The sequence below is a fragment of the Felis catus genome, chromosome B4 (assembly GCF_018350175.1).
Source record: "Felis catus isolate Fca126 chromosome B4, F.catus_Fca126_mat1.0, whole genome shotgun sequence".
Lineage (NCBI taxonomy): Eukaryota > Metazoa > Chordata > Mammalia > Carnivora > Felidae > Felis > Felis catus.
The window spans coordinates 126,059,554-126,084,625 of record NC_058374.1 but is presented as its reverse complement, the minus strand read 5'-3'; the positions used below and the strand labels follow the sequence as shown (position 1 = coordinate 126,084,625).

General features: G+C 40.4%; 1 protein-coding gene across 5 annotated transcripts in view; it reads right to left on the bottom strand.

Annotated features, from left to right (window-relative positions):
• POLR3B (RNA polymerase III subunit B) overlaps positions 1 to 25,072 on the bottom strand; it is a 103,615-nt gene that overhangs the window by 37,143 nt on the left and 41,400 nt on the right. For all 5 annotated transcript variants that reach the window (XM_003989200.6, XM_023257401.2, XM_045062262.1 and 2 more), the window contains exons 13-20: positions 24,077 to 24,238; positions 21,187 to 21,387; positions 19,232 to 19,394; positions 17,925 to 18,078; positions 14,294 to 14,368; positions 13,629 to 13,727; positions 8,872 to 8,999; positions 718 to 927 (exon numbers count right to left, since the gene is read on the bottom strand). In XM_003989200.6, the coding sequence (XP_003989249.3) occupies positions 718 to 927; positions 8,872 to 8,999; positions 13,629 to 13,727; positions 14,294 to 14,368; positions 17,925 to 18,078; positions 19,232 to 19,394; positions 21,187 to 21,387; positions 24,077 to 24,238 (1,192 nt within the window). The remainder of the gene's footprint in view (positions 1 to 717; positions 928 to 8,871; positions 9,000 to 13,628; positions 13,728 to 14,293; positions 14,369 to 17,924; positions 18,079 to 19,231; positions 19,395 to 21,186; positions 21,388 to 24,076; positions 24,239 to 25,072) is intronic.

The window sequence follows — 25,072 nt, the reverse complement described above, 5'->3', positions numbered from 1 at the left end:
GGCATAAATTAAGTGCAGCCAACATTAATGCCAAAGACACATGTCTAGGAGTGCTATTACGGCTGCCTAGCAACTACAGAGAGTAAAGGGGAAGGCAGAGTGAGTATGCCAGGGAGGAAAAAGAGAGAGATTATGAAGAGAGGAGTCAGACTTCAGGTCAGGTGACAGCTAACAAACCATGAGCAGTGACTTGCAAAAGTAAACTGTCAGAAAAGTGACAAAAAGATTGCACAGGAACTGGTAGGTCGGGGGTCTGTGCATGGGTATTTTTAACTTTTAGCATTTTGCTAGCAAAAAGGTCTAACATTATGGGGTTGAGACATACAATTAAAAAACCCTTTAACACAGACATATTGCTGTGGCTTTCTCAGTTTGTTGTTGACTAACTAGATATATCCAAAAACCGTTTTTCATTTATTATAATTCTTGCTAGGAAATAAACAAATTCTTGCATGTTTTCTGTTGAGGAATTCTCTCAAGTCCCCAATAAAGTAAAATAACAACAACAAAGATACACTTAATAATACATTTAACAAATTACCTCTATGTAATATTCGTTAAAAAAGTCAACACTGAAACCTAACCACCTCCTGCTTGTATGTTACAAAATTCAAATCACTTGAAACTGACATTAACATTTTGACACCAGGTGACTTTTAGCTGATTATCCTTATTATACCTAATTCTGCACATCGTGAGCTCTGTAGACCCACTTACCTCTGTCCAAGGAAGCCTTGTTTAAAACAAGGGCATCTTCGATATCATAGCCGCTGTAACTCATCACGGCAACTGTTGCATTCTGTCCAGCTGGCAGTTTCTCAAATTCTATCAACTCAATGGTCTTTGTTTTAACCATGGGTTTTTGTGGATATGCTAGCAGATACATGAGAGTATCGATTCTGTTCCGCTGGTTGTATCCAATGGTACCTTCATTGATATTGGACAAAACAAAGTGCACATCCTATTATGTAAAATAATTAGGTAGCCATGTGTACCGAGATTAAAAAAAGGTATTAATTTCACTAAAATGAAGAAAACCTTCAGGTTAAACATTTCAAAAGCAATAATACCATCATAGTGGCTAAGGACTTTTAAAAGCAATTTTTCTCCATAAGGTTAAAAGTCCTATAAAAGAGGAAATATTTGCATGGGTGCCTGGGTGGCTCAGTTTATTGAACATCTGACTTCAGCTCGGGTCGTGATCTTATGGTTCGTGGGTTCGAGCCCTCCATCCGGCTCACTGCTGTTAGTGGGGAGCCCACTTCAGATCTTCTGTTCTCCGCCCCCACTCCCCCCAACTGCCACTTCAAAAATAAATCTTAAAAAAAAAAGTCCTACAAAGAGGAAAAATCACACCCAAAGTATACCAACCTAACCCCACTGAGGAACCAGTCTCTACTGGTTTCATAGGTAATCCACATTTCTTAGACTCAGTTCTAGCATGTTATGGATACAGTTCCAGCTACTGGGATGAGAAGGTAATTAGAAACCACTGCCGAGTGCTGACAGGTAAGGATACGTTTCATAAAAATTAATCAACCATTAGAAAAGTTCTAAATGAAAAAGAAAAGAGAAAACGGAGGAAAAGAAAGGAAGGAACGAAAAGGAGGAAAGTGAAAGCAGAGAAGAGTGGATTTACCCATTTGTTTAACTCTTCATTTACTAAGCAATGAACACACAACTACTCTATACCCACGCAGGGGAGATAAAACGGGGAAAGGCATGGTGGCCCCTTCCTCTAAGAAATCCAAGGTCCTGTCCAAACAGATACAGGCTTTTCTGTCCTTAGCAATCAGACTTTCCACCTGTTGGGACCTTGGAAGTTGTTCCTGTCAACTGGAAGTGAAGTTAGGATGTTATTCTTTGTCCCTTTCCCCCGTAGGGGCTCACTAAGGTTCAGAGACTTGCACCAAAAAAGGGTTTCACTCTCATGGTCTTGTGAATACATAGTTGCTCCTACTCAGAGACCTTAAAATGGGGACTCACACTTGCCCTACTCCTGAACTTATGTGTGGGTTACTGAGCCTCTTTAACTGGGGAGAACCCAGGTGTCTCTTCTTTTCCCTTGAGTGGCTAAGAAGGTAGCTTAAGTCACTTTTTCTCTTTCACATGCTTGCATAGGGACACATCCTCAATACCCACATGTCCCAAGATGCCCATGTGCCATTTAATGGAGTTAAGCTCTAAGGTGAGCAGATATCAAAACTCATTATTTCCTTCACCTTTTCCTCTGTACTCATGTCATGAAATCAATGGTGATTTCAATTCAGGGATGAAAATAACATATTCACGCAGCAAAAATGATATGGGACTCCTTGACGATTACTATTGAAAGAAATCATGAAACCTTCAGGGCTCACTATAGAGGCTCAGTAAGTGTCAGTAAACAAAACTGAATTGCATATTTTTATAATAAATATTTGCACTTAAATCTCTAGAAAACTTATCAAGATTCAGCTGAAAAAAATAGTTAAACTGAATCTCATGAGCTTTTTGTTGAGTTTCCACTAAACTGCCAATTAACTTATGTTATTTTAGTGCCAACTAATAAACTGGGCAGGATACCTGGTAATGGATCACTGTTTCAGAAATAAAATCACTGTTGCCTGGATCGTGGTAAAGTTCACTGACAATAAGTTTGTCCTTTTACATGAAATCGTTTAAAATTTATGTTGAGATTTCAGCTCCAATTGTATCCTCCACCCAGCTTGAGACAAGGGTTCAGGCAATGTCCCACCAGGCTGCCAAACCCGTCTTCTGAAACCTGAGACAAGCATTATTATGCAGCAGGGAAGGCATTGATGGCTGCACCCCCAAACAATGGTGAAAGAGATGAGATCCCGCTATAAATTGTGCTACCAGGCCCAGAACATAATTCTCAGGCATTACAACCGACCTGACCACTGAATGGATGAACAGCAAAATGGTTTAGCAAATGTCTGGTGCTTATGATCTCATTAGAAATTCTCCTTAAATGCTTTTTGAAGAATTTGTAGGAGCACATGTGTATATACATTTTTAACAGCACTGATGGGTGTGTTGGTTAAAACAGGATTTATAAACTATGACTTCTCTATCATAAAACTTCAAAATGCCATCACACTCTATAATTTTTATAAAAAGCCTGATGACTATTTTGCCAATAAGTAAGCTTTTTGAGAAAATGTCATGCAGAAATGAAAAGACTGGTCTGGTGAAGCACAGGCTCAAAATAGGATGCCTCTTACTGTTTTCAGCTTCCTTAAAAAGGGCATTGCGTCTACGTAGTAACTAATGCAAGGAGACCAGAAGCTGGGTTCTCCCTCCCACTGCTCCATTTTGCCCTAACTACAGTCTCATTTCCTCATTACCCAGGACATAATCTTTCTTACAAAATCGCATTTTCTTGACCATAACTTCCCTAAGTTGCAGGTTGGCACAGCAAAGTATGTAGATGTAGGTTAAAACAGTGAGGACATGTTTTAAGGTAGGATGAAAAAAGGTAGGTAAAGATACATGTAGCTTAGGAGAATATAAGGAAATACATACTGAAAAACATAAAATGAAGTTTAATGAATTTATGTTTTCTGTCTTCCTTTGTCCAGTTTCTTTTTATTTGAGAACATTATTAAAACCAACAAACTTTATCATTTAAAGTGTAAGTATTGAGGAGTTCTGACAGATTTATGCCTCTGTAAAATCACCACAACAATCAGGATCCAGAACACTTCCGACACTCCCAAAAAAGATCCCTCCCTATCCATGACCCCAGGCAACCACTGCTGTTTATCATTATAGCTCGCACTTTCTAGAATTTTATACAAAGGGAATCATGCAGCAGGGACACTCTTTTGCTGCTGCTTTCACTTAGCATAATGACTCCAAGGTCCATCCATGTGGCTGTATCATATTCACTCTTCATTATTGCTGGGAAGTATTCTGCTGCACATATAAACAGTTTATTTACCCATTCACCTGCTGATGGACACTGGCCTTGTTTCCAGTTTGGGGCACTTGTGAATAAAGCTGCTATTAACATTCATGCACAAGACTTTGTTCACTTCTCTTGGGTAAATACAGAGCAGTGGGATTTGGTAAGGTTAACCTAAAAAACTACTTAATAATTTCCCAAAGAGTTATACCATTTATGTTCACACCAACACTGTATGTGCTTCTTAGCTGCTCTGCATCCTGACACTTAATATGTCTTTCCCATGTTAGTTGTGCTAATAAGCATGTTGTGGTGTCTCAGTTTTAATTTACATTTATCTGATGACTAGTAACAACGAATATACTTTCATGAACTTACTGGTCATTCCTATTACTATTACCCTTTGTGAAGTATCTGGTTTTTTTTTTTTTTTTTTTTTTGCCATCTTTTAACTGAACTGTCTTGTCACTGAAGAGTTCTTTATATATACTGGATACAAATCCTTTATCTGATGTTATATATCTATATTGCAAATACTTCCTCCCATTCTGTGGATTAAGATCTTTCATAGAGCAGAAGTTTAATTTTGAGAAAGTCCAAATGATTAATTTTTTTCTTCTTCACAGCCTGCACTTTTTGAATTCTAAGAAATCTTAGGTCATTCAAAGTCATGAAGACTTTTGGGACGCCTGGGTGGCTCAGTCAGTTAAGTGTCCAGCTTTGGCTCAGGTCATGATCTTAGGGCTTGTGTTTGAGCCCCACGTTGGGCTCTATGCTGACAGCTCAGAGCCTGCAGCCTGCCTCAGATTGTGTATCTTACTATACCTACTGAGCTGGCACTATGCTAGGCACCAAGGATACAGTAATAAATAACACAGACATAATCTTGTCTCGAAGGCGCTTATATCCTACAGTCTAGCAGAGAAGCCACCTTGATCATGGTCTGCAGTGAAGAGGAAAAAGTGAGGAAATAAGATAGTTTCAGTTGAGAAGAATTTTAGTTAAGTTTTATAGATAACATTGCACAGAAGATATAACGTAACCTTTTAGAAGTTACTCAACCAAAGTGGGAGTCTGTTTCCTTGTCAGAAACACAAAAGGTACGTATTAGATCTGACAGGATTATTATTATGATTAAAAGAAATGCATATAAATCATCTGAGTAGTCAGTAAGCGGCATCATTCATTAACAATACTACTAATATTAGCAGTAACACAAACATACATCCCTTGACCTCTGCATTGTCACCTGTTCTGCCTCCAAAGCTAACCCTACAAACCGGACGACAGTTTAATTTTATCTCCATTAAGTATTCATTATTAGCATTCTAGTCTCAGGAAACATCATACAATCTTACATCTGAAATACTGACAAGGATTTAAATAAATTTTTTTTGAACAGTGAAATTCTAAATACGATTGTCAGGGATAATTTGGTCAAGACGTCTTTTCATTCTGTACCCACCAAATTGATAAAGAATAAATATTCTAAAAAAAGAAAATCAAACCGAAAGTTGAATGCAATGTAGAGGAAGATGTAGAATGAAACAAAATTTTATGAGGATCTTTGTATATTATGTATTTCTAAGATCTCAAAATCTTCTAGGCTACTTCTAGGACAACCCACTCTAACTCTACTGTGAAGTGGGGAATACAAGAGAGGGAGCTATCTGCTCTGGAACAGCATCTACTGAAAACAAAAACTAAAACAGAAGCTACTTCCTGAGCTAATAAATAAATAGATAAAAAGTCCGAGCAATTTGGAGGTGAAGGAGGGCTGGGAAGAGACTGGGCCTAGGGGAGGTGTGTGATGCATATTCATGAACTGAGCTGATAGTGACTGAAAGATCCCTTTAACTAGGAGAAAGTGTTCCCCTAGCGGATTGCCAATTAATAAAACAGGCAGGATATGAAAGCGTGACTCGTGGACTGGCGTCTGGTTCCAGGGAGTACGTACAATGCAGCTCCGACACACAGCCTTCACTTGGAGCGCTGAGTGACCCAGGTCACCCTCGCCAATTCCACACACGTCTACCTGGCTTCTTGCTCGGAACCTTGTCACAACAGAGCCATATTCATGGAAGGTTAGGTCTTTCTTAGTAGCACGATAAGATGGTGTGTGGAAACCTGTACTTTATTAACAACTTAAAGAACCTTAGATTTAAGAAACACCTCTGCTGGGGTTTCACGACTAAAGTGAGCTTTCTCTTATGTACAAGGTGAGGCTTTCAGTCTGTGCTTTGTGCTCATCTTGGTCTCCTTGGTAGTGACAGAAAAATGACTTTCTCTCATTTTCTCACTCTGTTCACTGGGGGCAGACGGTTGGTAGTGAAAAGTAGACAGCAAATCTTCCAGGTTGGCTAGAATATGTAGTGTGTTAATTCTGGGCTACTGTCTTCCACTATCCATATGGACTAACGGATGAACGGCACTAAAATAATACTTTAGAACATTCACACAGAATCCCTGAGATGTATACAGTCTTCAGCAATGGCTCCTACTTAAAATGGGATAGCACGACTTTTAGTTACCAGCAGCCGAGACTGCATGGAATTAAAATGACTCCGAGAAGTCCAACTCAAAGTGCTAGGTCTGCTTTACAGACCTGGGCCTCTGCTGTGGGTCTTCTCCCTCTGCTGGCCTTGTTCCTTTTGGGAGTTTTCATCTAGACCTAGCTTGGTACTTCTACAGCTATTTCAGTGTCCGAAGAGAAACGTGGCCATGTAATGTGCCAACTCTGAATGTACTTTTATCTTGATGCTTTTCTTCCCAGTCAGGTGTTTTATAATAACAAACAGTAACAAAGGCTTTTTTTTTTTTTTATTACTTAAGATATTCAGTGGCTTTTGTCTTCCTAGCGTCAGCAGTAACGTCAGAGGATTGTATCCAAGGAGCTAAATGTGCAGGACCCAGGGTCAGAGCAGCTGAATACACCAACCTCAGAAAACACAGACAATGAATTGCAAATGACACTCAAAACAAAACGAGAAAAAAAACCTTCACACAGAAAACTACAAAAGAACTCTACAGACACTGAATTGGCTTTCTGTACACACTGATCCTGCTTAACTGTGTGTGGTAACTAACCAAACGTTGCAGATACTCATGGCCACAAAATAAAGGCTTTTTTTTTTTTTTTTTCCTGGTAGGGAGACGAGTTACAAAAATAAAAATATTATTTCTTCCCTTCAAGTCTCTTCTTTATTTAAAAAAAAAAAAAAAGATTCACCAAGTGGAGATAGATTCGTAGCCCTTTCTGTTTCAATGTTCAAACACAAGCAAAGAGTGGCATTAGCGATGAAGTGATTAGTCTTCCGTTAATTCTGCTGAAGGTTCTACACAAAAGGTGTATTGTTTCAGCCAGGATTCACATCATGAAACAAAATGGTTTGGTAAACCCAATAGAAGTGATAGCCCTTTCATGACACACAAGGTTCAGTACTGTATATTTCAACTTGTTAGCAAGTCACAAGCACAAGCGGGAAATCAGCCTACACTGCTGCTGAGGATGAATGGGAAAGGCGAAATTGATGAGCCTCGGCTTAGATTTTCCCACTGGGAATTATTCTGAACTGTCCAGGCATTACGTCATTCAGGTAAATGATTGCAGGACAACATGTTTTGCCAACCAAAGCGCAATATAAAAACTCGAAAAGAAACATACATTATCTGGGATGAGATATAGGATTCCTTAATTGTCAAGCTACAGTCAGTTGCAGCTGATTGCTGGCAACTGGGAAGCTAAATGCTTTCTGGTGGTTACTCAAAGGCAATGCAAAAACCTTTCAGTTTCTTTACGAAGCTCCTTGTATCATACTTTAAACCAGAAATGACATACCATATTGATGTCACAGACATAAATGAAAATAGAACTTATTAAACTCACTAGGATTTAGAAAACATTTTTAAATGATTTTTAAGAAACATTTCAGAAAAAATTTATAAGCAAAACTTTTTCTTGTTTTGGCCTGGTATCTTTGCCATATCACCTTCAAGATAAAACCCAAAATCGTTAATATGTGGTGCCCCTGCCAGTATGCCACCATACCCATATTAGGCTAAACACCCATACCAAAGCACCAAGATGCCCCATGCCACGCTTGCTTCTATTTTCATGCCTGTGAAAAATACTCAGGGTCTTTCAAGACCTGGTTCAGTTCTATTCTTCGGAAACAACCTACTCTCTAACCTCTAGTGACCTTTCAGCTCTCATTCCCTAAGATTCCAGCTGTTGGTCAACTCCAGCACCTATCACATATCTTGAATTATAGTTGTTCTTCTTGGGCTCTCCTACTAGACTGTGAACACCTTGAGGACAGGGCTCTGTCTCACCTCTCCATGTTCAGGTCCCAGACTCACTGTCTGGTCTACACACGATGTTCAACAAGTGTTATGGATGGAGAGCAGATAAATTAATAGATACATGGAGGAGAGAGGAAAGAAAATGGAAGAAAAACGAATTCAGAAATTTGTATGACATGAACTGGTGTTTCAGAAGCTATGGGAGCAAGGATGAGGATGTAATGGGTGCAATGACTGTCACCCTGACCATCACTAGCACATTCTAATATATACCATGCATCTTCGGCTCTCTTCCTCCCTCTCTTCCCTCCACTTTGTGTTTTTCTGCTCTTTCTTCCATTTCTTCTGGTTCACAACTGACATTTTATAGAGCTTTTCTCTTCATGTTTACTGCCTTGTCATTCTGTGACATCTATTATATATCTCCTTGTTTGGTCAAAGGAACAAGTTCAGAGAGGTTTCCTCTATTTCTGTTTATGCTTCAAACATGGCGGGGCACCTGTAAGCCCTGCGGAGTTCACAGGCAACCCTCTGAGGTCAGTAACACTCAGGAATTAGCAATGTCTGACTTAACCAAACATTTCATACTACTGGAGTAAGGATAAAGATTTAAGCCTTTTTCCAAGTATTTGCAACCAAGTTCAAGAAGGAAATCTTACCCATGGCTTGTTTCCCCATGGCACATTGGTATGTGTTTCTTGGGGACTGGTTATGATGAGGGTATGGGATGAGGCCAGCACAAACGCCAAGAAGAGTGAAGGGCTCAATCTCCAAGTGGGTGGTATCTCTGTTAATTAAAAATTAGACATCTAAGACACCAAGAACTAGAACAAATAGCTCTTAAAGAGTATAAAAATATTACTATCAAGGTCCCAATGGGGGTGCCTGGGTGGCTTAGTCAGTTCAGCGTCTGACTCTTGATTTCAGCTTAGGTCATGATTCTGGGGTCGAGCCCCACATCAGGCTCTACACTGAGCGTGAGGCTTGCTTGAGATTCTCTCTCTCCCTCTGCCCCTCTCCCCTGCTCGTTCATTCTCTCTCAAATAAAAACAAAAGTCCTCCAAGGACCTAGATAATAAAATTTATAAGTCTATATGAATATAAAAATTTACACATAAATACATGTAATTTATATAAAACCTCAATGTTTGCTGCTAGTAAAACTGATAAAAATAAAATATAATAAAATGAATTATGTTTTTTAGTAATAGAAACTTATTACTTATAGAAATGTAAGAGAAGGGAGATAGTACAAAATACCCCTGTAAGAAAATAAAACATTATTACATACTAATAACAATAACCCTTATAAAGAAATCACTATATTAGGCATATCAAAATGCAATACCAAAAATATCCACATGGCTGAGTGCGTTGCTCTTCTGCCCTTTTCCAACTTGTATCAATGACAAAGTTGTATGACCATTTTCAAGAGGAATAGATCCTGCTGAAGAAGTTACTATAAGATGTAAGGGGACCAACACCACAACCACCAGGTAAGTGTGGCTGTTCAGCACTTGTTCAGTTAGATTAGTATAACTAAGGAATGGGATTTTTCATTTTACTTAATTTCAATTACTTTAAATTTTAAAAACTCAAATTTAAATAACTCAGTTCAGTTGTTCAAAACCTCTGAGTTATGTTTGTAACAACTTACACTTGTGAGTCTACTTTTTCAAATGTAAATGTTATGAAACCAGATCAGGTATTTCCAATGAACATCTAGCCTTCAAACTGAGATGTGCGTTAAATGCACACCAGATTTTGAAGACTTATAATAAGGAAAAAAATACATAAAATCTCAATATTTTTATATTGATTACATGTTGATATGACAACATTTTAGATATACTGGGTCAAATACAGTTACTAAGATTAACTTCATCTGTTTCTTTTTCAGAGTGGCTACTGGAAAATGTAGATATATGGGCTTGCATGACATTTTTTTATTGGACAGCTGAGCTGTAGGTACTGGACACAAAGGAAGATTTTATCTAGTAGGTGTTAGAATCTTCGTTACTTTTATAACACATTTTTGCAAAAATACCAGTTTTGGCTAAATGATACAGCAGCTCAGGTATTTTAAAAGGAAAGGGTAGCCAGATTGTTTCTGGGTCTTGCTGAAAGTAACAGACATCACATCCAGTGTCTGTGGTCTTTGCTGATCCTCTATTCCTTCCTCAAGCATTTCTAAGACATAATTTTAGTCATTTCAATGGCTGGGGCACCTGGGTGGCTCAGTGGGTTAAGCATCTGCCTCTTTTCAATGTTGTTTTTGTTTTTTTTTTTTTTAATTTATTTTTGGGACAGAGAGAGACAGAGCATGAATGGGGGAGGGGCAGAGAGAGAGGGAGACACAGAATCGGAAACAGGCTCCAGGCTCTGAGCCATCAGCCCAGAGCCTGACGCGGGGCTCGAACCCACGGACCGCGAGATCGTGACCTGGCTGAAGTCGGACGCTTAACCGACTGTGCCACCCAGGCGCCCAAGCATCTGCCTCTTGATTTCAGCTCGGGTCATGATCTCCTGGTTCCTGAGTTTGAACCCCACATCGTGCTCTGCACTGACAGCGTGGAGCCTGCTTGGGATACTCTCTCCTTCTCTCTCTGCCCCTCCCCTGCTCTCTCTCTCAAAAAATAAATAAACTAAGAAAAAAAAAATAATGTCAATGGTTTATAGTACCTGTGAAGTGATTTCCAAAATAGGCCAACCCATTGTGGAAAATTAGTTGCAATGCACATGGCAAAAGATTTCCCACTTATCCAGTCATCCATCATGGGTTTTTTGTTTTTTTTTTTTTTCTCCAGTACACATATGAATTATGTTCCTAGCTTGGTTGGAGAGAATGCTTTCCATGTGGCTCTTGGTTTGAAGAACACAGTTTTGACCTTATGACCTGGCAGAACCCCAACTCTCTCAGACATGTTAGGCCTTTGTCGGCAGAGACGGAAAGGGCTCTAGGTTTTGTTTTGTTTTATTTAAAAGAGAAACTGCTTATAATGACATTTTATGGCTTACAATAACAGTTTGTTTTAAATGTACAGTTTTGTTTAAATATTGGCCAATTTGAAATATGGGCCAATTTCTTCGTGTAAATAAAAACTATGCAGATTGAAGCTGAAAATGAAGAAGGTAAAGACCTTTTCATAACAATACATCTAAGATCATGTATCTTCTGATAATTATTCAAAGTCAAATGCTCTGATTTTGACTTCTATAAAACAAAAAGGAATACTATTATTTGAAATTAAAACCACCACAATCTTCTGTCCTGAACAGGAAATAGGAGACTTTCTAGTCAATGTGCATAACGGCCTTAAATTTAGCTCAAATCAAGATTCTGTAACCTGTTGTTTGCAACAGCAGAAAAGTCAGAAAACAGCCTAAATATTCAACAACAGGTTAAATAAACTATTTATGTGTAGTCAATGTAATATAAAGAAACTAAAGTAATATATTTATATAGGTATATATACATATGCTAATATAAAAAAATGTTCAGAATGATGAAGTTGGTAATGATGGTAGGTTTAAATCAAGTTTAAACATAAACTATGCTGCCTTGGTCCCATACACTGTGAGTGACCGTGTAGGTATGTTTGTATTCCCTTCGAAAAAAATCTGAAAGAGTACATTAAACCATTAGCACTGATTACATCTGGAGGCTGGAGTTTGGTGGGATGGGGAAGGAAGGAGATTCATTCTTTTTACTTTATGCTTGTCTACACTTAAAAAAAAATCGTAAGTATGAATTACAGGATGTCAATTTTTTTCTATTTTTAAAATAAAATGAATTTGATGTATGGGTCAGCTTGGTGATTGGGTAGTACTGATTCTAATGGCTGCATTCCCTTATCACAGCAAACAAGACAGAGAAAAATCCCTGCCTTTGTGAAGCTTCTAGTGGAAAGATAAATACACAGATAAATCAATAAAATACACATTTCACAGATTTTATTGTAAGGTAATAAGCACGAGAAAAATAAAGCAGTGAAGAGGGGTGTGCACAGAGGAGAGGTTTCTATTCTAAATGGGGTCATCAGGAAAAAGCACGGAGAAGGTGACACCCGAGAGAAGACCTGGGGGAGCTGAAAGAGTGAGCCATGCGGGGTATGAGTGTTCCAGACGAGGGAACGGCCAGCGCAAAGGTACTGAGGCAGAAGCATGCCTGAGGTGTGAAGAGCCCAGTGTGGTTAAACAGAGTGAGGGAGGAGGGGGAGGAGAGGATGCTGCAGGCACCAGGTGGGGCAGGCAGATGGTGCAGGAACTTGAAGCCTCTGCAAGGACTTCCAAGGGAGAGGGAAAGCCGCTGGGGGTTTGAGAAGAGTCGGGAAAAGACCACTTTCATCTATTAAGAACAGACTGTGTGGGAAGTAGTGCCATAGAGTCAGGAGCCTTTTGCGAGGCCCCGGGCAGGTAATGGCAGCAGCCTGGACTGGCATGGTAGGTGCAGGTGGGGAAAAGAGGTCAGACTGCAGGGATATGGCAGAGGTCGACATGACGAGCTACGGCGCTGGATGTGGGTGCTGAGGAGAGCAGTGGAGGCTGAGCGACAAGGACGCGCTGCTGTTCACAGGGTTACTACAGAACAGTTCTCTACAGGGGTTACTACAGAACGGTTCTCCTCTATGTCCACTCCGTCTTCACATGACACTATAAAAATAGTACTTTGAGACAGTCACGCCTTTAAGGAATAAAGATTCCGACTGAAAAGCATTATTTACTAAACCACAATAAGACAAAAAGGGAGTGGTACATTTCATCTGGTGGCAGAAAACAGAAAAGTACTTTCTTGACTGAAGACGTAAATAGTTATCAGGTGCCAGTAATAAACTCCTACCTATTAAACAATATAACTGAGAAAATTCCAGTTTCAGGTAAGCAGTATCATCAGTCCTGGGCATCAGACAGGAAGTTCTAGGAATGTCCTCTAATGTCCTCTAAAGAGAACAGATGCTTCTAAAAATATCACTATTTTTGAAACATTGTGAACATAGTACCGTTTTTTTGTTAATATTGCACATAAGTTTAGAGACATCCTTAGAACATATAACGTCTGGAATTCCTGCACTGACAAGAATTCAGGTGTCCTCTCTAGAAGAGAGAAATACATCTTTAACGTAGCCTGACCTCTTAGTTCAATTTTGACAGTAATCAAATATCAAAATCAGAGAAGCAATTCCTTTCAAAAAATACACACTAAGTGTAAAATGAATGGAAAGATAATGAAATCTAAAGACTGTTAGCAGCTGGTGTGATATTCTTACAGTGGGATAAAGGATGGGTAAGGCTTTATTATAAGACAGTATACTTCTAACAGTTCCTACTAAGAGGGAACACAACAGAAAAGATGAAAAGAAAGCTCTTTCTATAATCAGAACAGGTTTTAATTATGGCTGTTATGGATCCTACTTACTTATTAATTGTATGTTCATAGAGTGCGATGTTACAATCATTTTCTTCATTCACATCTAAATATTCAACCAGACTCTCATGTAAGAAATCTTCAAAATTCCTGGGAAAATATTGGTGACATGTACATGACTGAACAGCATTTCACTGCAGTGTTTTACATGCGATAATGGAGGATGCTGGCTTTCATTTACACCCAAGGCATCTTTCTCTCCCAGAAAGTGTCACTATGTTGGGATGCCTGAAACATGTTATTCTTGGATCATACAGTGATCACAAATCACTGAAATAAAAACAGTAAAACATCTATGACACTTGTCAATCTGGCCCCCACTTCTGAAAATATCTCCTAGGACTTTAAAAAGCTCCTGTGATGAGAGACCCACCATGTGTAAATCAACATATCCCTGTTACTTCACAGTGTGCTAATTTACACCAACACCCTGTGGTCCTCACAATATAAACTGCTAATATTTTACAAAGTCTAAGCAAATTCACATAGAGAGGAATAGGTTTTAAAAGGCTGAAACATTTAGTAGAGAGGAATTAAGAGACTATAAATGAAAACATACTTTTCTGAAAAGCTCAGATCAAAAAATGCCACCGCTGATTAAATCATATATACATGAGTATCAAGGAGATTGAGAAGTTTTGCTTTTGGCCATTTACCTGTACCCCTGAGCCAGCTCTTCCATATGTTTATTTGTGACTGCAGGCTTCTGTTTCTTAACAATTATGTAGGGTCTGGAATGGAAAAAAAATAACAAATTCACAGTAGTTCAAGAGGAGAATTAAGTCAGCAAGGAAATTTACTACAGTAAAATGAAGGAAGCTAGAGATATAATCAACCTGATTTCTGGACTGCCTGAGGACACCGGGTAGTCTTTGCACGTGTGAAGGGCACAGAGGCCTATTTTCTCTCCCACATATACACAAAAAGACACACACACCAGCCCATGTGTGTATATGTGCATGTGCACACATATATATACACACCGTATTTCCCCCAAGTGTCTTAGGAAATACTTAGTTTTAAATGAAAAGGCAAGGCAAAAACAATACTCAGTAAGATTGAAAGAGGAAACAAATCTTTAATGTCTTGGTTTTAAAAACCGTGTAGATGCATCAGACCAAAGGCATTTCCTAAGATTTCACATAGGAATATGTGATCTACCACCCAAGAGGTCGGCAGCAGAGAACTGTCACTGAGGACAACAATGGCATTCTGTAGCAAAGGTCTGATGAACATCAGCTGTTCAGAGTGGCTCCATTTTGGACAGACACCGCTGGGCTACGCTGGCAGGTCACGTAAAGCTACACACGAACCGAAAGAGGGGCTACACGTTTAAAGAAAACAGAGCTTCTTAACGAGAGAATGGGTGTAAGGTAGAGAAAGCTTTTGGCTTCCACGTTCTGGTAGATTAACCTGTAACTGTCAGGGGTGATTTGCCTCCGAGGGCTTCGCCACCACGAGGAGACGCCGACACAAAGGATGGCACGCGGCACCGAAACGTCAAGGGCTGTCGCTATTTGGATAAGCAGCTCTTACAGCGGGGAGTGAGCCACCCCCAGACACTTGTGCGCCCTACCCGAAAGTCCAAATAGCTACTGGAGGACTAATGAGCACTTTTAAACAGTTAAGAAGAAGAGCTACACAATTACAAAAGGGGAACACAAGTCGCTGAGCAATGAACTGAGTGAACTTTTCATGGAAATCAACATTACCTCGAAATCCTGGCTTCCGGGGAGGGAAGCTGAGACGCTGCCACCTCATTCGAGGGCTGCATGGAGCTCAGGCGGAGAGACGCCCAAGTGAGGACGGACACGGGTGCAGGGCAAGGGTCACACTCCGCTCCCTCACTTTCTTTTTGTTTTAATTTTATTAAAAAAAACCACTTTTTAAAAAAAATGTTAATTTATTTTTGACAGAGAGAGAGAGACAGAGCATGAACAGGGTTGGGGCAGAGAAAGAGGGAGACACAGAATCCGAAGCAGGCTCCGGGCTCTGAGCTGTCAGCACAGAGCCCGATGCGGGGCTCGAACTCACAGGGCGTGAGATCATGACCTGAGCTGAAGTTGGACGCTTAACCGACTGAGCCACCCAGGCGCCCCTCCCTCACTTTCTACTCACTCGATAAACTTTACACGTTCATCCTGCCAGCTCTACGTCATGCCATTATAAAATGACTACTAAAAAAAGAATTCATTTCTTTCAGACTATTTCATAATACACTGCATGTAAGGAAAGAGAAAACTCCTCAAACAGAATGACCTAAGAAAATGTCATGGTTTTCCCTACCCCTGATTGAATATGTTAATAGCTACAAATAAGCATCTAATGTGAGCCTGGCACCTACAAGGCACTTACCATACCTTCTATCAGTCAGCTCTTGGGATAATCCTAGGGAGGCATTATTATTATTTACATTTTTTCAGCCACGGGAAGTAATAAAGTCAGAGCCACCAAGTCAGTAAGTAGGAAGTCAGGATTCAAACTCAGGTATGTCCATCACCTCAGGTTCTTTGGTTGCAAAGAAGAGAAACCAATTCTGGCTCATTTACACAAAAATGGAACTTACTAAAACAAAACAAAAAATTTAAAGCAATTTACTGGAAGTGTAAGAATTTACTAGAAGGATTAAGAATCCCCAAAAAAGGGGAGTGTGGGTGGTGGGTGGCTCAGTTGTTTGAGTGTCCAACTCTGGATTTTGACTCAGGTAGTGATCGCAGGGTCATGGGATTGAGCCCCATGTCAGGCTCCACACTGAGCATGGAGTCTGCTTAAGATATATTCTCTTTCTCTTTCCCCTTCTCCCCTTCTGCCCTTCTCTCCCTCACTCATGCTCTAAAATTAGGGGGAAAAAATGGTGAAATGCCCAGCCTCACGACGGACCCTAAGGATCCAGGACGGAAGGAGTAACAGGCAGTCTCTTGCATGTGTTGCCATCAGGATGAATCAGTTCCAACCACTTCTTCCTTGAGCTATTCTATCTGAGATCCAAATCCTCTGAGGAGAGAGTGTGACTGGTCTACCTGGGTCATGTGCCTGACCTGTGGCTGAGCAGGAGAGGGTACCTGACAGACCATCCCAAGAAGAGGGAGGAGCAGTCTCCAAAGGAAAATGAGGAGGGTAACTGGAAGAAGTTGGATGCTGGACAGACAATGGCAGCCCAGTCTCAGCTGTGACAGACTTCAAAGCCCAAGCCCTTCTCACCACTCCAACCATTGCTGGCTCACTAACTTGTGCCCTAACACTACCTGAGGTCCACAATGAAGGGCCACAGTAAAACACAGAGGCTTATGAATAAGGTAACATCCTCAGCTGATGTCCCCGAATATCCCCCAAAGACCAGATACCCTGTCATAGTCGTCTTTGTGCCCCCACCTCCTGGCCAGTACCCGTGAAGAACAGGCCCTTAAGATGTACTGAATGGCTTAAGGCACCTACTTTCTACTGGGCCTAATGCTACTTCCTCATGCCTCCACGTTTTTTATTCTTGCCATTCCTCAGCATTTCTCCTTTCCTCCTTCATCCAAGGAACACAATCCCACTCATCCTTTAAAGTTCAGTTCATAGCAACAGAATACAGTGGGTAAAAATCATGATTGTTGGAGTCAAATGAATTGTGAGGACTTTCAAGTGAAAAACAGACCCCGCCACCATCTAGCTTTGGGTAAGTTATCTACTCTCCCTAAAACTCAGTTCCTCATTGGTTAAATGAAAACAATAATTGGGGCACCTGGGTGGCTCAGTCGGTTGAGCGGCCGACTTCAGCTCAGGTCATGATCTCGCGGTCCATGAGTTCGAGCCCTGCGTCGGGCTCTGTGCTGACAGCTCAGAGCCCGGAGCCTGTTTCGGATTCTGTGTCTCCCTTTCTCTGACCCTCCCTCCTTCATGCTCTGTCTCTCTCTGTCTCAAAAATAAATAAACATTAAAAAAAAAAACATTAAAAAAAAAAAAGAAAACAATAATCCAACCCACAGGGTGGAATGTAGTTAAAGCCTTACACATAGCGTATCTAATAAAATGCTAAGTAACAGCGAGCTAGCATTATTATTAGCGTGGTTGGTTGTTATTAGTATTTATTTCTGCCTTTGCCCACAGACTGAGCTCGCTGAGGGCAGAGACAGATTCCTGTTAATCTTTGAATCCTCAGTACCCAGATGCATATTCATGAGGGGTCTGCTAACTGAATTAAGTTTATCTCGACAATGAAACAGGTTGAAGTGGATTCAAAAACAAAAACAAGTGTATTTCTTTCAGAAGTAAACTTAAAAAACTCTTTTTAGCAACTTATACCTGCACAACCTTCCCCCATCAGAGGAAATATAGACACATCGATCTGTGAGATTTGTCGAGATGGAAACAAATTCATTGACATATCCTGCTCTTCGCATCAGTCGAAACGTGTTCACTAGCTTCTTGTGGTCCCGAATGACACCCAGGATGTTACCTGAGCAGAAAGAGAAAAATTTACAACAGGCAGAAAAACAGATCTATACTGATTTGAAATATCTACCTGATAAAGACGATAAACAGCACTGAGTAGTCATTTGCAAATTCAGTTCCTGACTGAGGCAGCCGGTCCATAGGCTGTAGGAAAGCAGCACAGCGGAGCAGCTCAGGGCAGCCCTGCCCCGTGCCTGCTGAAGTAGCAAAAGTTAGCCTCCTTTTCCTCACTGGTCAGCACCACGCTGAGGGCATGAATCCGAGGTCCAGACTCCCTGGGTTTGAACACTGGCTCTATCCCTTCCAAAGGGTTGATGTGAGGATTAAGTAATGTGAACCTGATCCTACGTAAAGCGCTTCGAGCTCTGCCCGGCTCCTACTAACCACTCTTCCATCATCGTCATCTGTGCAATGAGGAGGATGGACTCTGCACCCCGGGGTCAGCGTGAGGATGCAGAGAGGGCCCGGGCGACACTGCAGAGGAAGAGCTCTCTCGGCGTCGGTCGCTGGGATGTACTGAACAGCCCTGTTTTGCTTCTCACCTGCCCACACAGTGAAGGACTAATGCCCCCTGAACAGAAGGAAAGGGGAGAAGAGCACGGGAGCTAGGCGGTCAGAACGAGCCTGCAGGATGTGTGGCGGGACAGGTACCCAGGCCACCAAATCACAAGGATGAGGCACGCTTGCTGCCAAGGCTCTGGAGGACTCAGAGGGGATGAAAGAAGCAAATGGAACACGAGCAGAAAAAAAGGGACCTCTGGCGACAGGCTGCTGACAATCCATCACTGAGTGGCTGAATAGAAGTCAACGTGCTGTCAGGGCTGATCTGTTTCTGCAGAATGTCTCAGGTATTTAACTTGAACTTAAAGAGGCCATGTTGAGCCTTTTCCACTTTGGCCTAGCAGTTATCTGTGGAAGGGCAGGACGCAGCCAGTGTCTGCAACGTTACCTTTAGCTCTGGCCTGGGATCCTCAGCACCTGATGCCCCGGCCAGTGGGTTAGACTACTTCTGTTAACTTTTTTCTACCTTTAAATTAAGGCCCCTGGGCCCAGAATTGAAGTACCTTTGTCCTTTAAATACCTGGATAATAATGGCTTCCCTCCTACTCCCCACCCAGAGACTGATCAGGATCAACAGGTCTCTGTGATACACTCACCATTGAGGAAGACAAGAAACACATTTGGATAAGAGAGCTCTTCCCCACATAATAAATTCACGTCTTCTACTCCCAGGTTACTGGCTAATTTAACAATGGGTCCATCTTCCATGTCAGTTGTGATGTGTGTCATAAGGGCCAAGTTTTTAACCAAACCACATGCCTAAAAAGCAAAGGACAGTCATTTCTAAGAATGACCATTAGTAATACAAAGTACCGTTTGTGTCTGAAAATAGCTCACCGCTTTGCTGGCAGCAACATAAAGCAGTACAGCCTTGTAGGGGACACTTTGGGGATGATACAAAAGGCTTAAAAACGTATATCCAGAGGAATTTACCCTAAAGTAATAAGCAAGGATATAAACCTAGATTTAGCCACAGAAGTGCTCAGCGAAGTACTATTTAAAATGGCAAATAATGATGGCATTGTTTAATGCATCCTCAAAAAAAGCTGACTACATAAGTTGTTGTTCCCAGACAACGGAACGTCACAGTCATTAAGAGGACACTGTCTAAAAACAGTAAAGGATGGGGCACCCGGGTGACTTAGTGGGCTAAGCATCGAACTCCTGGTTTTGGCTCAGGTCATGATCTCATGGTTCATGAGAAGCTTCTTGGTCATAAAAGGCAAAGACAAGACCGAAGAAATGCTCCAGAGTAGAGATTAAGGAGACATGGCAACCTAAAGCAGTGGGTGATCCTGGGTCAGCAAAAAGACATTGGTGGGATGTGGCAAGATTTGAATAAGGTATAGATTCTATAATCTGTAATGTATTCTGTAATCTTTAGATTACAATACTGTTATCAATTTTAATTTCATCAGGCTGATAACTGAACAATCTAGGTGAGGGGTTATGGAAATTCTTTGTACCAATTTTGCAACTTTTGTGTACATCTGAAGTTTCTTCAAAATGAAAAGTAAATAAAATATTTTTGAATTTTTACACAACCCCCCAAAAATCTAAGATGAAATATGAACAAGGACATAACACAGCAAGTAAGAAAAAAAAAACAGTTGAGACATGGGACATGTAAAGGTTGTCTTCCATTCTTCAAAACCATCTGCTACAGTGATGCACAAGTTAGCTGAAGCCATCTCCGGGAAATTCAGTGCTCCAAAGCTCAAGAAGTAGAAGTTATGCAAATGTGACAAGCTGCATAATTGTAGTGTGCATTTCCATAGGGTTTAAGATAAATTAGGAGACAGATGATAATTTTCTAAAGAATTGTAACTCTGCCTGGCCTTCTATTTTCACCTCTCCCAAGTCATAACAAATTCCTACTCTTTGGAACTTACATCTTTTACATGTAATAACTAATGTATTTATTCATTCAGCATATATCTAAGGGGCCTCTACTGTGGACAAGGCTCTGTGCTAGGAACTCGTGGTAGAATGTGAACCTGACGAGGTTCTTTCTTCCGGAAACTCACAGTTCACAACGAACAGAATCGGGTAAAACCAACAATGGTCAGCATGAAGGAGAAAGGGCCGTGATGCAGAAATGGTGATGCTGGGGGAGCAAACCTATTTAAGCTGCTTGGTTCTGTGCTCCCTGTTGGCTGCCCTGGCAAAAACCTGATGCCCGCCAAGCACACCTAAGGAAAATAAGGAGTTGTTTATAAAAAGAGATCCTCGTGAATAAAGATGATGGGCCTCCCAATTTTCCCTCACATTCTCATCCCCTCTTCATTGCATGGTTTGATTCTTGGGATAAGCTAAAACAAGAAAATTGGGATCATATTTCTATTTAGGTGAGGTACTAAATCGAATGCCTCTGTAGGTACTGGTTTTGGAATGACGCTGATGTCGTCCTGACAGCCTGCATCAATTTTTTCTCTGCCAGAGAGTGACTGACCCAAAAAAAGGATATGGCCTGGGGGGGAACAGGGGCAGAATTAGAACACCACCAACAGATATTACCTCTGACACAGCAGAGACTCGTTAGATCCCTTACCTCTCCTTCAGGAGTGTCCGAAGGACACAGCATTCCCCACTGAGATGGCTGGAGGGATCGAGGACCACTCACTTTTCTTGTTTTTTCAAACTGAGAAGAGATTCTTGTCATCATGCCCAGTGCGGATATATACGACAAGCGAGACAGCACTTGAGTCACACCCTGGCGGTCCATTTTAAATCTCTTTAGGGACCAATTTCCCTGTAGAAGAAAATAAATATATAAAAAGACCTAAGGCCACCCCTGATCCGTTTGTATGTTGCCTGACACTTTCCAGCCCCTCTAAGAAGTTCATCACAGGAACTATTTGTGAAAGGAGAGCCACAGTGCATATTCAGGAATCAAAATATCACAACTGAAATGAAAATTTAGCCTGGTCACGCCCTAGGATTTCTCTAGGGATTTAATGAATATCACCTATGTCTAGCAACCAGGCCAGAATGCTGTGATGTATCAGCCTTACCATGTCATAGCAGTTATTGTCTGAAGAACTAATTATATCCTGGCAAGCCAGTTCAACCAGAGACTTCCACTGGAAGCAATAAGCTAATTAACAGAACACTGGCAATTTCTACACATATTTTAAGGTAAAAGTAGCTGGAAGCTCAAAGAGATAATTTCATGTTGGAATGTGTCATTATTTGGATGTCTTCCAAAATCTGTCTTAATTAGAGGAAAATATACTAATAGAAAAGGACCAGAAAAATGACTCCAATAGCAGTTATCAGGGATAATGAATAAACTGTAAGCTTCTTAATCAAGGCTAAAAACTGCATATATATTCATATGAAGAAATATTATGTATCCTCTGTGGCTGTCATGTCAATTTTAAAATAGATTCACAGGAAATAAATCTTCAACATTAAATTTAGTTTATCTCCTTTGCATTCAATATACTGAATCATATTAAATCTATCACCTTATAGTTGTAGCAAATAAACATATACATTAAATATTCTGAAAGATAATTTAAAGATGAAGGTTAGCAATAATTAAATTTTCAATTCATGGTAACATGAACTAGCAGTAGAAAAGAGTATGCGTAGGAAAGTAAAGTAGAAAATGTCAAAAAAATCACTGATTCAATAATCTGAGTCAAAAGAAAGGACTACATCTGCTAAACGGTGAGTCTTCATTTTTCTTTTGAGAATCTGATGAAAGCTGTGTCTTTTCTCTTGGGAAAAATGCATGTAGGACCATGAACACAAAATTTTAAAACATTTCACTTACAGGGGAGCTCACAGATCCCAAGCTAAAAACTCTAACGGAGAAAAACTGCTAGAGTTTCAGAAGGAGATAAGGTGATCTGTTTGAATTAAAATGTGTGACTCTGGGGCAGTTCCCTCACGAACTAATGTTTAATCATCATTACAGTAAAGATCTATCACTGCAGAAACTTTGAGTTCTTGGTAACATGGAAAAGAGTTAAATTCTAGGAAGAAGCTCTGTACATTTTACAAAGCAAAGAAACAGAGCAAACACATTTATTCCACAAGTTTTTGCATTGCTTCATCAGTGAACTCCTTTTCTGCTCTGAATGAGGGTAAACTAGCAAATGGACTGATGCCCAGAGAGTAGGTGTGAGGAAGGTAAATAAATATTCCACACAGAGCTAAAATAAGGCAGCAGCTGCTGGCAAACGGGAAGTAGATGGGAAGTGAAGCCAAGGTGTCCAACAAGAGGATTTGTTCTAGTCTTCTGCGTGAGTATTACAAGAAGGGAGAGGAGAGAAACAGACAAGGAGACTAAAAATTGCTCTTTTGAGAAAACGTATTTGTTGCAAATATTCTACTTACAGTAACACAGAATTTAGGAAGAGAACACAAGTTTTTCTGGCTGCCTACAGACTGGGGTACACCTACAACAAGGCTTTTTCAAATAAGCAGGCTATCTCTGGGAGGTAGAGCCGTGTCCCTAAGGGGTAAAAGAACTACTCCATAAAGCTATCAGGACCTGAAAATCATGGGTCAGAAAGCGAGGAAAAGTAATTCTAACTGATGTGCGTTCAAGTGCTCTTTGGAGGCTTCTCTTCAAATGTCCAGGGAGCTACTTTCACACAAGTTCGGGCCACAAGAGTTTAATGTGCCTAAATAGGCACAAAGGCCCAGTTCGTGTCAAGTTAGAGGTAGCTGTCACGGCAAGGACGGTTCACACAGACCCGTCTGCTAGTTTCTAAAGACAAGAACTGAAGCAAGTCTGCCACTAATTCTGTCATTGTTAAGGGAATCGACGTGTTCTAGCACATTATCCTTTTGTCGGGGCAAACTCCCATCTATAAAACTAATTTTATGTCTGGCATACAAAACACAACTAGACTTCATCAGATAGACCTATAGTTGTTATGCTTTAAGAAAGGGAGCAAAAACCTATCTGATAACCCTTTATGAACAGCCAGGGGCCCTGAATACACAGCAGCTGCCGAGGCCTGAATTCATCACTCATGTGAGGAACAGCTGATAGCCCTACGAGGAACATAAACCTACAATGAAATGAAACATTTTGTATTGTTTTGGACAAAAACTGTCATTAATAAACCTACTTGCAATATATCAGTTTTATTACAGAAAACAAGGGGAAGAAGTATCCTTTAAAAGAAGGGCTATTCTCAGTTAAACTAAAAGATTTTTCCTCTATGTAAGAGTCTATTTTCTTACGGCCTTATAGAACATAGACTATAATTTGGCAATAAAGTTACACAGTAACAAGATTCCTAGTGATAACATTTAAACTATGGACTGTCTTTCAAGGTCAAAAATGTGTGATTTGTAAACATCCTCCAAATATAAACGTTATTTTTTCACCTACATTCCCGAAGTACTTTCAGTTTCCATTCCACTGAACAGAGGTATAAATAAGTTACAAAAGCCTCAACAAATGCGTGGAGACTTACGGTGGAAATGGCATTCACCATGCCATTGGTGATCTGGTCCTGACGCATGTGTTTCACAACATCGAACTGGGCAGCTCTTTGCTTAGGAATCACCTGGTCTGCAATCTTCTTCATTTCAGAATTAAATTTTTTGAACAAATCTTCAAAAAGGAGTGATAAAAGCTAAAAAAAAAAAAAAAAAAAAAAAAAAGTATACAGTGAACTTTCAAAATGCATTGCTAGTCTGTATGATAAACTTTAGGTCCTTATTAAACTTTTTAAAAAAGAGACAGAGAAACTGCTGAACAATGAAAAAATATTTTAAAATTCAACTGGATAAATATGTACTTTTCTATGCGCTTATCACTATGCTAGGCACTGGGAGTAAAGCAAAAATGATGACAAAATTTCTGTACTCAAATATATTTCATTTAGACCAGTCACTTCCAGACTTTTAGATTTCACTGATCAGTGACCTAAGTTTCAATTTTACAGATAAAGATAATTAAAACCCAAAAGGGGAGTGGCAGAGAAGAATTACCATTAAAAAGTCTCACAACACCAAAAAATGTGGTGCCTTTTGGACCTCTCCTATATCCCTGGTAAAAATGTAAATTGCTACAACTACTTGGAGGACAGTTTTCCATTCATTAACCTAGTCTTCCCTAAGCCCCCTCAGTTCCTCCCCAGGTACACCCCCACAGCAGTGCTTCTCAAACTTCTGCATGCATGGTAATCACGCTCAAGGATTGTTAAAACACAAATTGCTGGCCCCACCCCTACAGTTTCTAATTCAATAGGTCCAAGAATTTGCATTTCTAACAAGTTCCCAGGAGATGCCGGGAGCTGCTGGTGGGGGAAGGGCACCTTGAGAACCACAGCCCTACAGAAATGTGCATCAGTACAGGAGATATTCACAGCATTATTTGTATGAGCTATAAACTTGAAGTCAAACAAGTTATAATTTAGTTGGACAAATTGCAGCATACTCGAAATAATGGAACACTATAGAGCAAT